The sequence below is a fragment of the Aquarana catesbeiana genome, linkage group LG08 (assembly GCF_042186555.1).
Source record: "Aquarana catesbeiana isolate 2022-GZ linkage group LG08, ASM4218655v1, whole genome shotgun sequence".
Taxonomy (NCBI): Eukaryota; Metazoa; Chordata; class Amphibia; order Anura; family Ranidae; genus Aquarana; species Aquarana catesbeiana.
This window is the reverse complement of record NC_133331.1, coordinates 298,915,075-298,932,016: the sequence shown is the minus strand read 5'-3', so window position 1 is coordinate 298,932,016 and position 16,942 is coordinate 298,915,075. Positions and strand designations below refer to the sequence as shown.

Sequence of the window (16,942 nt, the reverse complement as noted above, 5' to 3'; positions counted from 1 at the left end):
GTGCAATGGGATGGGTTGTAGTATAAAAACCAGCAAAGACTACAGTCACAGAGACCAAAGGAGAATGGGGTGGTCCACTATGTCAAAGGCAGCAGAGAGGTCCAGGAGTAGGATTACAGAATAGTGTCCATTGAATTTAGTAGACGTTAGCAGATGATTCATGAGTTTAAGGTGAGCAGTTTCTGTGGAGTGTTGAAATCCAGATTGAAGGAGATCAAGGGGGTTATTTTCAGTGAGATGGTGGCCCAGTTGGTTGTAGACCAGACGTTCAGGAAGTTTGGATGAAAAGGGGAGCTAGGAGATAGGGTGAAGTTTGTTAAGATTGGTGGGGTCCAGGAAAGGTTTTTTAAAGCGGAGTTCCACCCAAAAGTGGAACTTCCACTCATCTGATTCCTCCCCCACTCCGGTGCCACAATTGGCACCTTTCGGGGGGATAGGATACCTATCTTTGACAGGTATCCTTTTTCACTTCCGGGAGTCCGGGCCACGGCCCCTGACATCACCGCGGGGCCCCCTCATCCTCCTTCCTCCTCCCCGGCCACCAGGCTAGTAGGAGAGTGGAGCGGGCCTCGCACATGCGCAGTAGGGTTCCCGGTGTGAAGCCGAAAGATTACACTGCCGGGTACCCTTACCTGCAATGGCGGCGGCAGCACCCGACAGCTGATGGAAACATCAGCTGCGAGTGCTGACATCGCTGGACTCCAGTAGAGGTAAGTGTCTGATTATTAAAAGCCAGCACCTGCAGTATGTGTAGCTGCTGGTTTTTAATATTTTTTTTTTTTTGGTCGGAACACTGCTTTAAGTATGGGGTGACTAGTGCATGTTTTGGAGAGTAAGGGAAAGTAAAAATGTGAGTTAGAGAGTGTAGGATAGAGCCAGAGGGTGACCGCAGTATTTGCAAGGGAACTGGGTCTAGGGGGCAGGTGGTTAGGTGAGCGTTAGAAAAAAGTTTAGCAACCTCGTCTATAGTAGCAGGGTTTAATAATGAAAGTGTTGTTTGTACCTGTAGATATGGGGTGTTAAGTAGGGAAGGTATCTGTACAGCGGAGGTCTCTTCACAATTGTTTTTGAAGTGATTGGCGATCTCCTGGGCAGTGGATGGAGGCAGTGGAGGATGAAGTAGAGTTGAAGATAGAGAAGAGTTGACGGGGACAGGATGATAAGTTGGTAATAAGAGTGATAAAATTGGTCTGCTTGACAGTGAGGAGACAGGAATTGTATTTTTGGAGGGCAGATGTATATTGGTTGAGGTCCTCCTAAGAACTAGTCTTACGCCACAGGTGCTCAAGAGCGCAGCTTTGATTTTGAGACTTCTGGTCTCATTTGTTTGCCAAGGTTGTAGAAGTTGGGGGCCTGATTCTGTGTGTAGTGAGTGGGGCCAGTGTGTGCAGGGTGGAGTAGAGGGATCTATTGTAGACAGAAGTGGTTGGGTTGGGGCAGGACAGGGATGAGATTATTACATAGTGATGGTCAGTAGCAGAGTAGAGAAGGGTTAAGGTGGGTTAGGTGGCGAGGAAGTGGAAGACTGAGAGAGAGTGAAACTAATAAGGTGGTGATCAGAGAGAGGAAAAGGATTGTTGGAGAGGTTGCATGGAGTGCATAGGTAGGAGAATACAAGGTCGAGGGTGTTTCCATCAGAGTGAGTAGACGCGTGTATCCATTGTGTATCCATGGTGTATTGATTCTATTCAAAAGAGAAGGTTTGACTGAGAAGTTTACAAGCAGCAGGAGTGTTTGTATTAACAGGAATGTTGAAGTCACCGAGAATTATTGTGGGGATTTCAGAAGAGAGAAAGTAGGACAGCCAGGCAGAGAGGCCATCAAGAAAGGTCGATACCAGTCCAGGAGGCCAATAACACAGCACTTCTAAAAGAAACTGGAGAAAATATCTAAATACAATGTCGCTCAAATGAGTAGAGGGAGGTTGGTGAAGTATTTGAAAAATGCTATGTGGGGCTTGAAGGATTCCCACTCCACCTCCCTTACATCCACAGGGTCTGAGGGAGTGAGTTCAGAGAAGGCCATCATGGGAGAGGGAAGCAGGAGAAGCAGTGTCGGATTCATGAAGCCAGGTTTCAGTAACAGCAAGTAGTTAGTGATAAAGAGGTCATGGACAGAAGTGAGTTTGTTACAGACAGAGCAGGCATTCCAAAGGGTGCAAGAGAAGAGGAGGCTGGTTTTGGGAAGAAGATTAATAGAAACTAAATTGTGTGGATTGCAGCTGCTGCCGGAAGGCATGGGGTGATGGGAGCGTTGGGCACAGTTAAATGATGGGGGCCCAGGGTTTGGGGTTTATTCTCCAGAGGTTAGGAGAAGCAGAAGGGTGAGGGAGGTAAAATGGGAGTGTGATTTATATGAAGGGACATGCCCCAGAGTCCTGGAGGTTTTATTAGCATGTGGGTTTAGAATTATCAGGAGTTGGTGAGTGCAGTAATAGGGAGAGGACAGAAGTGAGGGTGATATATACAGGCTGTGGGGTGGAGAAGAGGGGTGAGGGAAAAAGAGATTAAGGAGAGAGGACACAACTGTCAGAATGATTGGTAGAAAGCACATGTTACAGAGAGGAAGGAGAGCTGAATGGGGAAACAAGGTCACCTGCAGTCTGTTTGGTGTTTTTCAAAGTAGTTTGCTGTGTTTTCTCGCTTTGTGCAATCACTAAAGTGCAGAGCCAAAGTGTGCCCACTTAAATAAAAAATTCACTTATAGAAATAACCCCAGACATGTGCCCCCCAGCCATATATAATGTGGAAATGTAGATGAACCCCTTCAGGGTCAGAACATTCCCCCACTTAAAGGGCTGAAACATTTACTTCATTTTGGAGATGTCACCTTTTCCACCAATCACCTTCTCACCTCATCCGTCTATTTTAGATTTTCTACATCTATGCTAACAATGTCACGCTTACTCCTAATGCAGGTGGTCAGACACTATAGCTGGCTTCTGTGTTCTGCACCTATAGCAGCCCCCTTTCCCATAAGGCAAGCAGACCTACCAGTACTCAGTTGCCCCCAGGACTTATACACAATGCTATAGTACTTTTATTAGTGGTGGGGGTTTATTTAGGAGGGATTGGAATATGTATGTCTTTATTTTATAAGATTCAAATAAGAAGAAAAAGGGAAAAATGTAATTTGCAGTAAATGTCCAGATTTATTTTTTCCCATAATGATCCCAGTCTCAGATATTCATCCTAAAATGTGATCAGTAAAGTCTCCGGAGTACACGGAGATCACAGCAATATGATGTGTCCTGGCAAAGCCCAAAGACAACGTTCATCTTTCAGTTTAGGAGATGAGGGACACACCAGGGAGAAATGATTCTGTGTACAGAAACCTCACACAGCACCCGCCACAGCTCCTCCTCCCACTGTCCCTCCAATCAGAGTCAGAGAATCCTATGACATCACACTGACCTCACAGCTCCTCCTCCTAATATCTCTCTATCCGACTCTTTTTTCTGATGCTCTTAGGATGTGGGCCGACCCCTGGCCTCCTCACTTTCAAAGTAGGGTTGTTGGACCTGCATTGTATGTAATATCAGAAACCTCAGCATGAAGTGAGGTTTAAATAAAAAGAGACCTGACCAGTGAGGTGAGGAGGATTCTGGGAATGTCATTTGATTTTACTATTTGTGTTCAAATCTAGAGTTTTCCTCCTGTGAAGTCTGGAGATCATATGACCATCACATTGCCTCCACCTCCCTCCCTGATAGAATAGAGAAATAAAAAGAAGATTCTAGAAGTCACCAGAGAGATCATCGAGCTGCTGACAGGAGAGGTGAGCGGTGCTGGGAAGGACGTCATGATGGACAATCAGCCGCCCCTCACATCACCGGGTAAGAGGAGACTTTATTGTAAAGGAGAGAGCAGTACGGAGGCTCCACCTAGATCCCCCATCATCTGATAAATACATAGAAACAATGTATTCAGTCAGTGTGTGTGTTTCCTACAGATGGATCCAGTAATGGGAACCCACCAGAGAGATGTCCCCGTCCTCTGTATTCCTGGGATTCCACACAGGAAGATCACACCATCCCTCACCATCATCAGGTAGATGAGGAACAATCACTGATAGTATCATTAGGATCTGTACATTATCTGCATTGTTACAATTGATGTCATTTTTATTATATATTCAGAGTGGAAACCTGAGAGATTCTAAAGTTGAGGTTAAAGAAGAGATAAAAGAGGAGGATGATGAGGATGGGGTGATGGAGGAGTCAGAGTCTCTAAAAGTTTACAAAGATCTTTACCAAGACACCATGGAAGAGTCATCCAGCTACAGAAACCCACCAGAGAGATGTCCCCGTCCTCTGTATTCCCGGGATTCTACACAGGAAGGTCACACCATCCCTCACCATCATCAGGTAGATTATTGACAATTATTGGTAGTTATGATTTATACACAAGCATGTTTGTTACAATGAATGTTTTATTATATATTCAGAGCGGAAACCTTGGGGATTATAATATTGATGTTAAAGAAGAGTATAAAGAGGAGGATGAGGAGTATGGAGTGATGGAGGACTTTTCAAAAGGACACAATGATATGATGGAGCCACCTAATACCAGGAACCCACCAGAGAGATGTCCCCGTCCTCTGTATTCCCGGGATTCCACACAAGAAGATCACACCATGCCTCAATGTTACAAGGTTGGTGGGATGGAGAATCTAGAACATGAACTTGCATAGAGGATGTGTATTTTTTCTATATATGATGTCACAATAATAAATCTTCTATTTTACAGATGATATTTTCTCTCATTTTCTTGATTTAGAGTGGAGATCCAATCGATATAGAATTTGAGGTTAAAGCAGAAGAAGAAGAGACGTATGTGAGGGATGATCAGCAGTCTATGGAGGAGGATGGAATAACAGGGACATTTATAGAGGAGGACACTCCTACAGAGATCAGCACAGGTGGGTCAATAATTCTGAATCCATTTCTCAACCCATACTGCTCACTGATTGGTCCAGAGTAGGGCGAGGACTGGGTGATTTCAGCCTGTAATCCCCTGGTCACTTTTCTACCAGAGATTCTGGGGTTCAGCTGGCAGTAAAATGTTGATTTTCACCATAGGTGTTGCTCAGCCTAGGAACCTGGGGTATGTACCTTGCCATGTATGTCCCATGTCCGGGCCTAGCATGACAACTGACTGAGAAATTCTCCTGGGAATACTTGTTCTGTTATTTGTTGGTTGTGAGGGGTAGAGAAAAAGATCTGTATAGTCTCAGACCCAAGTCACTGAGTGCAGTCTCAGGAGATGGGAGGCAGCGGTGTGGGACCTCTGCAACTTGTCTCCAGTAAACATTTCAGCCACCACTGATTACTGAACACCAATATAAGTGGAGTTCTCCTGACTATTACACCGTATACAGTAATTATATATTGCATATTACATACTCCTGACTCCTGCACTATATACTCTATGTTGTACATCACATAGTCCTGGGCCTGGTAGGAGATCAGAGGACCCTTTTACTAGTTACCTTGAGGGGGAAATTGTAAGATCCTCAGAGACAAAGCTGCCTGATGTGGGCGGAGTCCTGGTTTAGGGGAACCAATCTGCTCATGTCTAGTAATAATCTTTGTATTTCTATTTTAGTAGATGGACGGGAGATGAGGAAAACCTCAGAGGATTGTCTCACTTTGTCTCCAGACTGTAAAGTAGAAGATGAGGACATCACACAGTATAGTCCAGGAGAAAACCCGACTACCTCAAATGTCCATTTGACACCACACAGTGTAGATGGACCATCGTATTCCTCTTATCCTGAGGAACCTCAGACTGTGAGGGACGGTGCCGGACCATCATATTCCTCTTATCCTGAGGAACCTCAGACTGTGAGGGACGGTGCCGGACCATCGTATTCCTCTTATCCTGAGGAACTTCAGACTGTGAGGGACGGTGCCAGACCATCGTATTCCTCTTATCCTGAGGAACCTCAGACTGTGAGGGACGGTGCCGGACCATCGTATTCCTCTTATCCTGAGGAACCTCAAACTGTGAGGGACGGTGCCGCCCTTCCAACAGATAAGAGGTTTTCCTGTCCTGAGTGCGGAAAGTGTTTCCGTTTGAAATGGAAACTTAATAGGCATAAAACAACTCACACGGGAGAGAAGCCGTATTCCTGTCCTGAGTGCGGGAAATGTTTTTCACAGAAGTCCCATCTTAACACACATATAACATTGCACACAGGAGAGAAGCCATATTCCTGTCCTGAGTGCGTTAAATGTTTTTCAGATAAGTCCAAATTTTCTAGACACCAGAGAATACACATGGGGGAGAAGCCATTTTCCTGTTCTGAGTGCGAAAAAAGTTTTTCACGGAAGTCCCATCTTAACGCACATATAACATTGCACACAGGTGATAAGCCATATTCCTGTCCTGAGTGCGGGAAATGTTTTTCACGGAAGTCCCATCTTAACAGACATCAGATATCACACACAGGTGAGAAGCCCTATTCCTGTACTGAGTGCTGGAAATGTTTTGGGCACAAAAGAGAACTTGTCGCACATCAGAGATCTCACACGGGGGAGAAGCCGTTTTCCTGTCCTGAGTGCGGGAAGTGTTTTTCAAGGAAGTCCAGTCTTTACACACATAAGAGACTGCATACGGAAGAAAAGCCGTATTCCTGTACTGAGTGCGGGAAATGTTTTGTAAAAAATTCAGAACTTGTCACACATCAGAGGTCTCACACGGGGGAAAAGCCGTATTGCTGTCCTGAGTGCAGGAAATTTTTTGTACAAAAATCACAACTTAACGCACATCAGAGGTCTCACACGGGAGAGAAGCCTTTTTCCTGTCCTGAGTGCGGGAAATGTTTTTCACAGTGGTCCGGTCTTTACAGACATCAGAGATTGCACACAGGGGAAAGGCCGTATTCTTGTACTGAGTGCGGGAAATGTTTTACAGTGAAGTCCACTCTTACCTCACATCAGAGAGTGCACACAAAGAAGAAGTCACTTTCCTGTCCTGTGCCTTGAGTGCGGGAAATGTCTTGTATATGAATGTTGCTGGACATGTGGGGAAGAAGCACACCCTGATATACACCTCAGATATACTCCATGGCTGATCTTCATCATGTAATAAACAGTTGATAAGGAGATCAGAGATCACCAAAGACATGGATGAAGTGTTGTACCGTGTTGGCCATTGATAGCAGGAGAAAAATAAAAATGGAGTCATTACCTCTCATTGGCCGAGTACATTTTGTGGTGTAAACTCTTGCAAGAGGTCTGTTTTCTCAAGTCGTCTTCCAGGACGAAACACGTTAACCCCACCACTTAAAAGGCGGTCCTCTAGGCCTTTTAAAATAAAAATGAAGTCATTACCTCTCATTGGCTGAGTACATTTTGTGGTGGAAGATTTCACAAACACTTACAGGTCTGTTTCTTAAACAAATTGTTGAATGAATGTGACGCTCATTCCCCCCAGCCGTGACCAGTATTGGTCATATTTAATTTCCTATGATCATTGGCTCCATCTAGTGGTAATAATGTGTTACTGCAGTATTAATACCACATTATTGCCCCATCATTGAGCTGACGGTGAAAGGAAATTGCTATGTTAATGAAAGTACAGCCAGAATTTGGCACAGCTGGCCAAATGCTTGTCACACCTTTAATAGTTTTGCCAAGGATCCAGTCTGTGAGTCAGTCACAGATTAATGAGACAGAATGGATCCTGGGCAAAATTATTGTGAATATGAATATGCTGCTGGGAACTCTCTACACTGCGGGGACAATTATCTCCCATCCCCTTCTCCCTCTCTCCCCCCATATCCAGCTTGAGGAACCCATTTTCCTTGGAAGCTTGCACCATCTTGAATAAGGCTGATCCACACCTATGAGATCTTTAATTCCATCGTTTGATCTGGTGTGAGTGTTAAGGGATCCTGGCCGGACCCACTCTTTGCTTTTAATTATTTTGGGAACCTTATGTTTGACTGTGTAGATTTGCAGGGAGCATGTACTAGATGATTGCCATCTTCAAGTGTAAATCCTGAAGAAGCCAATAGAGCGAAACGCATTGATTTTACACACTTGTACCATCACGTAATGTCTGGCTAAATATATCACCTGTCTCTTACTTTATGGTTTTAATTAGATGGCACTAGGTTTTAATGTGATATAATCCCCTGTTTTTTATATTCTTGTTCTTTTTTTGACATTTGATTGGCACACCTATGGCCTTTGGGCTTCCCTTCCTTCTTTTTTGGATGTTGCTCTCCTCTTCACTGGATTAATCTCATGTAATGCACAGAATGCAGAAGACAGGAGTATGTAATGCACATAATGCAGGGGACGGGAGTGTGTAATGTACAGAATGCAGGGGACAGGAGTGTGTAATGTACAGAATGCAGGGGACAGGAGTGTGTAATGTACAGAATGTAGGGGACAAGAGTGTGTAATGTACAGAATGCAGGGGACAGGAGTGTGTAATGTACAGAATGCAGGGGACAGGAGTGTGTAATCTACAGAATGCAGGGGACAGGAGTGTGTAATGTACAGAATGCAGGGGACAGGAGTAGGGATGAGCCGAACACCCACCGGTTCGGTTCGCACCAGAACCTGCGAACGGACCGAAAATTTGCGCGAACTTTAGAACCCCATTGAAGTTTATGGGACTCGAACGTTCAAAATCAAAAGTGCTAATTTTAAAAGCTTATATGCATGGTATTGCCCTAAAAGGGGTTTGGGGACCCGGGTCCTGCCCCAGGGGACATGTATCAATGCAAAAAAAAGTTTTAAAAACGGACGTTTTTTCGGGAGCAGTGATTTTAATGATGCTTAAAGTGAAAGAAAAAGTTAAATATTCCTTTAAATATTGTACCTGGGGGGTGTCTATAGTATGCCTGTAAAGTGGCGCGTGTTTCCCGTGCATAAAATGACATTTTTAAAGGAATAAAAGTCATTTAAAACTGCTTGCGGCTTTAATGTAATGTCGGGTCCTGGCAATATGGATGAAAATCAGTGAGACAAACGGCATGGGTACCCCCCAGTCCATCACCAGGCCCTTTGGGTCTTGTATGGATATTAAGGGGAACCCCGCACCCAAATTAAAAAAGGAAAGGTGTGGGGCCCTCAGGCCCTATATACTCTGAACAGCAGTATACAGGCGGTGCGAACAAGACAGGGACTGTAGGTTTGTTGTTAAGTAGAATCTGTTTGTAATTTTGAACTGGTACATTTTTAACGTGTTTAGCTCCAGCCAAAAAATCTATTTTTAAGCTTTTTGGAAAACATAGGGAAGGGTTATCACCCCTGTGACATATTTTTAGCTGTCTGTGCTCCTCTTCAGAAGATTTCACCTCACTTTCTGTCACAATGACAAATGTTTCTTGAAAATTTGAGGTTATTAGTGAAGCAAGGATTGGTGATAAAGCATCAGTGGAGAGGAGACACGTTTTTCCCATATTAACTCTTATAGGAGAGAATTTCTCTTCCTAGGGGTAGATTTGTAAGTTGGATGTTTGAAAATAGGGGCCTGCCCTATATACTCTGAAGACATTTGGGCCTTAGGTGTTGGTGTTGCCACAACACTGTAAGCCCTCACAGGGCCCTGCTGTGACATATTAGATCAAGAATTGTGATTACATGCACCTGTTGAACAGGGGCAGAAAAATTGGGCCTTTGGTGGTGGTAGTGCTGGTGCCACAACACTGTAAGTCCTCACAGTTACTCTTGATGGGTGCAGAAACGGGCCCTACTGTGAAATATTGGATCAAGAATTGTAATTACATGTTCCTGTTGAACAGGGGCTGAAAAATTGGGCCTTAGGCACTGGTGCTGGTGCCACAATACTGCAACCCCTCACAGACACTCTAGTTGGAATGCACGAATGAGCCCTGCTGCAAAGTATTGCATCAAAAATTGTAATTACACGCCCCTGTTAACAGGGGCTGAAAAATTGGGCCTTAGGCACTGGTGGCGGTGCCCAGAAACAAAAATATTCTTACAAGCTATCAGCATGATCATTGAGGAGGAAGAGGATAGTCACTCAGCATAACAGGATAGTCACTCAGCATCAGCATAGGCAGTCTTGAAGGGATCTGACATTTCTAAAAAAATTATTCGGTTACATCAGCATCAGGTGCTTGGTATCTGGTGGTGATCCAAGACTGATTCATTTTTATGAAGGTCAGTTGATCGACCAAGTCGGTGGACAGGCGCACCCTGTGATCGGTTACAAAGCCTCCAGCAGCACTGAATGTGCGTTCCGAAAGAACGCTGGATGCAGGACAGGCCAGTAGCTCAATTGCATACTGTGCAAGTTCTGGCCAGTGATCCCTCCTCAAGACCCAGTAACCCAGAGGATTTTCGGTGGGAAAGGTGTCCAAGTCAGATCTTGCCCCTAGGTATTCCTGCACCATGTAAAACAGACGCTGGCAATGGTTGCTGGAATCGATCATACCTTGGGGCTGCAGACTAAAAAATTGTCTGAACGCATTGGTCAGACAGCCATCTTCTCCACCGCTCCTTCTTTGACTGACCGAAGCCTCAGCAACACGTTGTCCAGGAACAGGAGTTTGTAACCTCCCAGTCTCTGGGAATGCGTTGCACAGACCTTTCTGCTAGGCCTCCTGAAGATGTTTCATCCTCTGCTCCCTCTGCGACGGCAAGATAAAGTCTGCGACCTTACTGTTGTAACATGGATCAAGGAGGGTTGCCAGCCAGTAACGAACCCTCTCCTTGATACCATGAATACGAGGATCCTTCCGCAGGCTTTGCAGGATCAGAGAGGCCATGCAGCCTAGGTTTGCTGAGGCATTCGGTCCAGAGTCCTCTGGGTCACTGAGGACGACATGATCCACAGCCACCTCCTCCCAGCCACGTACAAGTCCATGGGTTTCTTGGGACTGTAAATGATCCCTTAAAGACTGCTGCTGATGCTGAGTGCCAGGCTCCACCTCCATGCTGACACAATCCTCCTCCTCTTCCTGTGTGATCGGCAGGCATGCAGGAACACTGTCTGGATAAAGGGGGCCTTGAGAGCTAAGGAAGTCTTCCTCTTCCTGCCTCTGTTCGGCCCTGTCCATTATTCCACACAGCGTGTGCTCCAACAGGTGGACAAGGGGCACAGTGTCACTGATGCATGCACTGTCACTGCTCACCATCCTCGTGGCCTCCTCAAATGGTGACAGGACAGTGCATGCATCCCTGATCATGGCCCACTGGCGTAGGGAAAAAAACCAAGCTCCCCTGACCCTGTCCTGGTGCCATAGTCGCACAGGTACTCATTGATGGCCCTCTGCTGCGTGTGCAGCCGCTGCAGCATAGCCAACTTTGAGTTCCTCCTGGTGGGCATGTCACAGATTAGGCGGTTCTTGGGCAGGTTAAATTCCTTTTGGAGGTCTACCGTCCGAGCACTGGCATTATATGACCGGCGGAAATGCACACAGACTTTCCTGGCCTGCCTCAGGACATCCTGTAAGCCCGGGTACCTGCCCAAGAACCGCTGCACCACCAAGTTAAGGACGTGAGCCAAACAGGGCACATGGGTCAGTTGTCCCTGTCAGAGGGTGGAGAGGAGGTTGGTGCCATTGTCGCAAACCATCATTCCTGGCTTAAGTTGGCATGGCGTCAACCACCTCTGAACATGCCCCTGCAGAGCTGACAGAATCTCTGCCCCAGTGTGGCTCCTGTCCCCCATGCACACCAGCTTAAGCACCGCATGGCATCTTTTGGCCTGCGTACTTGCGTAGCCCCTTGAACGCCTACGGAGCACCGCTGGTTCCGGGGACAAAGCACAGGAAGAGGCCATGGAGGAAGAAGAAGAGGAGGGGTGGAGGAGAGAGGTGTGTCAGAATAACCAGTAGTGGCATTTTGGAGGCGTGGTGGTGGAACAACCTCAACACTACTGCCCCTTGTCCTGCATCCTTCCCAGCTGCCAGCAGAGTCACCCAATGCGCCGTGAAACTTAGGTAACGTCCCTGTCCATGCCTGCTGGACCATGAGTCAGCGGTAATATGCACCTTACCGCTGACCGCCTGGTCCAGCGAGGCCAAGACATTGCCTTCCACATGCCGGTAGAGAGCCGGAATCGCCTCCGTGAGAAAAAATGGCGTTTGGGACCCTGCCACTGAGGAACCGCACATTCCACAAACTCACGGAAGGGGGCAGAGTCTACCAACTGAAAAGGTAGCAGTTGAAGTGCTAGCAATTTTGCCAAGCTAGCATTCAACTGCTGGGCATGTGGATGGCTGGGAGCGAACTTCTTTCTGCCTTGCAGCAGCTGGGGCAGGGAAATTTGCCTAGTACAATCTGACGTCGGTGTACCGATAGCAGATTGCCCGCAAGTACTTGGCTGTGACACACCTAATTCTACACCTTCATTCCTCTCAGTGCAGGTCTCACAGAGAACTGAAGGTATAGTGGGGTTGGAGATCACAGTTGATGAGGAGCAAGGAGAGGTCCTCTTTGTTCTTTGGTGTGGGTCTTTTAGGTACGCTTGCCAATGAACTGCATGGCAGGTCAACATATGTCTGGTCAAGCATGTGGTGCCCAAGCAGGAGATGTTTTGGCCACGTGAGATACGCTTGAGACATATGTTACAAATAGCAGCGGTGCGATCTGATGCACTCCTCTAAAAAAAGGCCCACACCAAAGAACTTTTGGAATAACGTGCAGAGACAGCAGCGCCTTGCACATGCGGAGCTCTGCGGTGTGATGCAGTCAGTATGCTGCCCTTAGGCTGGCCCCTGGAGGTCATCCTGCCTCGTTGGTGATGTGCCTCCTCCTCCTCTCTCCTATCAGGCACCCACGTGGAGTCAGTGACCTCATCATCCCCTCCCTCCTCATTACTGGAGCAAACCTGGCAGTATGCTGCAGCAGGGGGAACATGACTGCCAGATTGCTGTCCTTCTTGGACACCCCCTCTGTCTAGGCTCACGTTACTGCCTTCCTCTAGCTAAATACCATCATCGGAGCCTCCAAAACGCTGGGAATCCTCCTGGAGCATGTACCCAACACTGTGGTCAAACAGTTCGGTGGACTCCTCAGGAGGACATGGTGGGGCTAGGGAAGGAGTGACTGATGACATTGAGCCGTGGGAAGAGGCCGCAGTGGCAGCTGCTTTGCCAGACAAAGTACCCTGAGCCTGGGTGAGAGAGGATAAGGAGGATGAGGACGGGTTGGTCATCCACTCGACCAAGTCTTCCGCATGTTGCGGGTCAACACGGCCAGCTGCTGGTGGGGATGCACCGTGTCCACGACCAGCACTGTTCCCTCTAGACACAGAGCCTGCTTGCCCTCTTTTATTGACTTGTGACTGTCTGCCTCTCCTTGTTGGCCTTCCAGACATACTAATGGCCTGCAGTGAGATGTAGCTGCACAAAACTGGGGTGTATATATATATATATATATATATATATATATATATATATATATATATATACCGATTATACTGTAGCTAGCAGAATCAACTGCCTGCCTGTAGTATTATTAGTATGAGAACACCTGCACTTGTCTTCAGGTAGCTATACTGTAGGTGCAACTGTGCAGGGTACACAGTACACTAACTGGAAATACGTCAAGAGCCTACACAAGCACCTGGCTTCAGGTAGCTATACTGTAGGTGCAACTGTGCAGAGTACACAGTACACTAACTGGAAATACGTCAAGAGCCTACACAAGCACCTGGCTTCAGGTAGCTATACTGTAGGTACAACTGTGCAGGGTACACTAACTGGAAATACTTCAAGAGCCTACACAAGCACCTGGCTTCAGGTAGCTATACTGTAGGTGCAACTGTGCAGGGTACAAAGTACACTACCTGGAAATACTTCAAGTGCCTACACAAGCACCTGGCTTCAGGTAGCTATACTGTAGGTGCAACTGTGCAGGGTACACAGTACAGTAACTGGAAATACGTCAAGAGCCTACACAAGCACCTGGCTTCAGGTAGCTATAGTGTAGGTGCAACTGTGCAGGGTACACAGTACACTAACTGGAAATACTTCAAGTGCCTACACAAGCACCTGGCTTCAGGTAGCTATACTGTAGGTGCAACCATGCAGGGTACACTAACTGGAAATACTTCAAGAGCCTACACAAGCACCTGGCTTCAGGTAGCTATACTGTAGGTGCAACTGTGCAGGGTACAAAGTACACTACCTGGAAATACTTCAAGTGCCTACACAAGCACCTGGCTTCAGGTAGCTATACTGTAGGTGCAACTGTGCAGGGTACACTAACTGGAAATACTTCAAGAGCCTACACAAGCACCTGGCTTCAGGTAGCTATACTGTAGGTGCAACTGTGCAGGGTACACAGTACAGTAACTGGAAATACGTCAAGAGCCTACACAAGCACCTGGCTTCAGGTAGCTATACTGTAGGTGCAACTGTGCAGAGTACACAGTACACTAACTGGAAATACGTCAAGAGCCTACACAAGCACCTGGCTTAAGGTAGCTATACTGTAGGTGCAACTGTGCAGGATACACAGTACACTAACTGGAAATACTTCAAGAGCCTACACAAGCACCTGGCTTCAGGTAGCTATACTGTAGGTGCAACTGTGCAGGGTACAAAGTACACTACCTGGAAATACTTCAAGTGCCTACACAAGCACCTGGCTTAAGGTAGCTATACTGTAGGTGCAACTGTGCAGGATACACAGTACACTACCTGGAAATACTTCAAGTGCCTACACAAGCACCTGGCTTCAGGTAGCTATACTGTAGGTACAACTGTGCAGGGTACACTAACTGGAAATACTTCAAGAGCCTACACAAGCACCTGGCTTCAGGTAGCTATACTGTAGGTGCAACTGTGCAGGGTACAAAGTACACTACCTGGAAATACTTCAAGTGCCTACACAAGCACCTGGCTTCAGGTAGCTATACTGTAGGTGCAACTGTGCAGGGTACTCTAACTGGAAATACTTCAAGAGCCTACACAAGCACCTGGCTTCAGGTAGCTATACTGTAGGTGCAACTGTGCAGGGTACACAGTACAGTAACTGGAAATACGTCAAGAGCCTACACAAGCACCTGGCTTCAGGTAGCTATAGTGTAGGTGCAACTGTGCAGGGTACACAGTACACTAACTGGAAATACTTCAAGAGCCTACACAAGCACCTGGCTTCAGGTAGCTATACTGTAGGTGCAACTGTGCAGGGTACACAGTACACTAACTGGAAATACTTCAAGAGCCTAAACAAGCACCTGGCTTCAGGTAGCTATACTGTAGGTGCAACTTTGCAGGGTACACAGTACAGTAACTGGAAATACTTCAAGAGCCTACACAAGCACCTGGCTTCAGGTAGCTATACTGTAGGTGCAACTGTGCAGGGTACACAGTACACTAACTGGAAATACGTCAAGAGCCTACACAAGCACCTGGCTTCAGGTAGCTATACTGTAGGTGCAACTGTGCAGGGTACACAGTAAACTAACTTGAAATACGTCTAAAGCCTACACAAGAACCTGGCTTCAGGTAGCTATACTGTAGGTGCAACTGTGCAGGGTACAAAGTACACTAACTGGAAATACTTCAAGTGCCTACACAAGCACCTGTCTTCAGATAGCTATACTGCAGGTGCAACCGTGCAGGGTACATTGTACACTAACTGGAAATACTTCAAGAGCCTACACAAGCACCTGGCTTCAGGTAGCTATACTGCAGGTGCAACCATGCAGGGTACATTGTATACTAACTGGAAATACTTCAAGAGCCTACACAAGCATCTGGCTTCAGGTAGCTATACTGTAGGTGCAACTTTGCAGGGTACACAGTACACTAACTGGAAATACTTCAAGAGCCTACACAAGCACCTGGCTTCAGGTAGCTATACTGTAGGTGCAACTGTGCAGGATACACAGTACACTAACTTGAAATAGGTCAAGAGCCTACACAAGCACCTGGCTTCAGGTAGCTATACTATAGGTGCAACTGTGCAGGGTACACAGTACACTAACTGGAAATACTTCAAGAGCCTACACAAGCACCTGGCTTCAGGTAGCTATACTGTAGGTTCAGGGTACACAGTACACTAACTGGAAATGCTTCAAGAGCCTACACAAGCACCTGGCTTCAGGTAGTTATACTGTAGGTGCAACTGTGCAGGGTACACAGTACACTAACTTGAAATACGTCAAGAGCCTACACAAGAACCTGGCTTCAGGTAGCTATACTGTAGGTGTAACTGTGCAGGGTACACAGCACAGTAATTGGAAATACGTCAAGAGCCTACACAAGCACCTGGCTCCAGGTAGCTATACTGTAGGTGCAACTGTGCAGGGTACACAGTACAGTAACTGGAAATACGTCAAGAGCCTACACAAGCACCTGGCTTCAGGTAGCTATACTGTAGGTGCAACTGTGCAGGGTACACAGTACACTAACTGGAAATAAGTCAAGAGCCTACAGAAGCACCTGGCTTCAGGTAGCTATACTGTAGGTGCAACTGTGCAGGGTACACAGTACACTAACTGGAAATACGTCAAGTGCCTACACAAGCACCTGACTTTAGGTAGCTATACTGTAGTTGCAACTGTGCAAGGTACACAGTACACTAACTGGAAATACGTCAAGAGCCTGCACAAGCACCTGGCTTCAGGTAGCTATACTGTAGGTGCAAATGTGCAGGGTACACAGTACAGTAACTGGAAATACGTCAAGAGCCTACACAAGCACCTGGCTTCAGGTAGCTATACTGTAGGTGCAACTGTGCAGGGTACACAGTACACTAACTGGAAATACGTCAAAGGCCTACACAAGCACCTGGCTTCAGGTAGCTATACTGTAGGTGCAACTGTGCAGTTTACACAGTACACTAACTGGAAATACGTCAAGAGCGTACACACGCACCTGGCTTCAGGTAGCTATACTGTAAGTGCACCTGCTCAGGGTACACAGTACAGTAACTGGAAATACGTCAAGAGCCTACACAAGCACCTGGCTTCAGGTAGCTATACTGTAGGTGCAACTGTGC

At 46.7% G+C, this 16,942-nt stretch overlaps 1 protein-coding gene across 8 annotated transcripts in view; it reads left to right on the top strand.

The window, feature by feature from the left end:
* Positions 1 to 16,942, top strand: part of LOC141104770 (uncharacterized) — a 208,937-nt gene that overhangs the window by 10,431 nt on the left and 181,564 nt on the right. For 2 of the 8 annotated variants that reach the window (XM_073594501.1, XM_073594496.1), the window contains exon 2: positions 3,646 to 3,835. The exons of 1 other annotated variant lie outside the window; for it this stretch is intronic. In XM_073594501.1, coding sequence (XP_073450602.1) covers positions 3,802 to 3,835 — 34 coding nt within the window. In that variant the 5' untranslated portion in view covers positions 3,646 to 3,801. Of the gene's footprint in view, positions 1 to 3,645; positions 3,836 to 3,951; positions 4,050 to 4,138; positions 4,367 to 4,446; positions 4,654 to 4,778; positions 4,921 to 16,942 lie in introns of all 8 variants that reach the window. 5 more of the 8 variants (XM_073594493.1, XM_073594491.1, XM_073594499.1 and 2 more) reach the window with 4 other exon arrangements.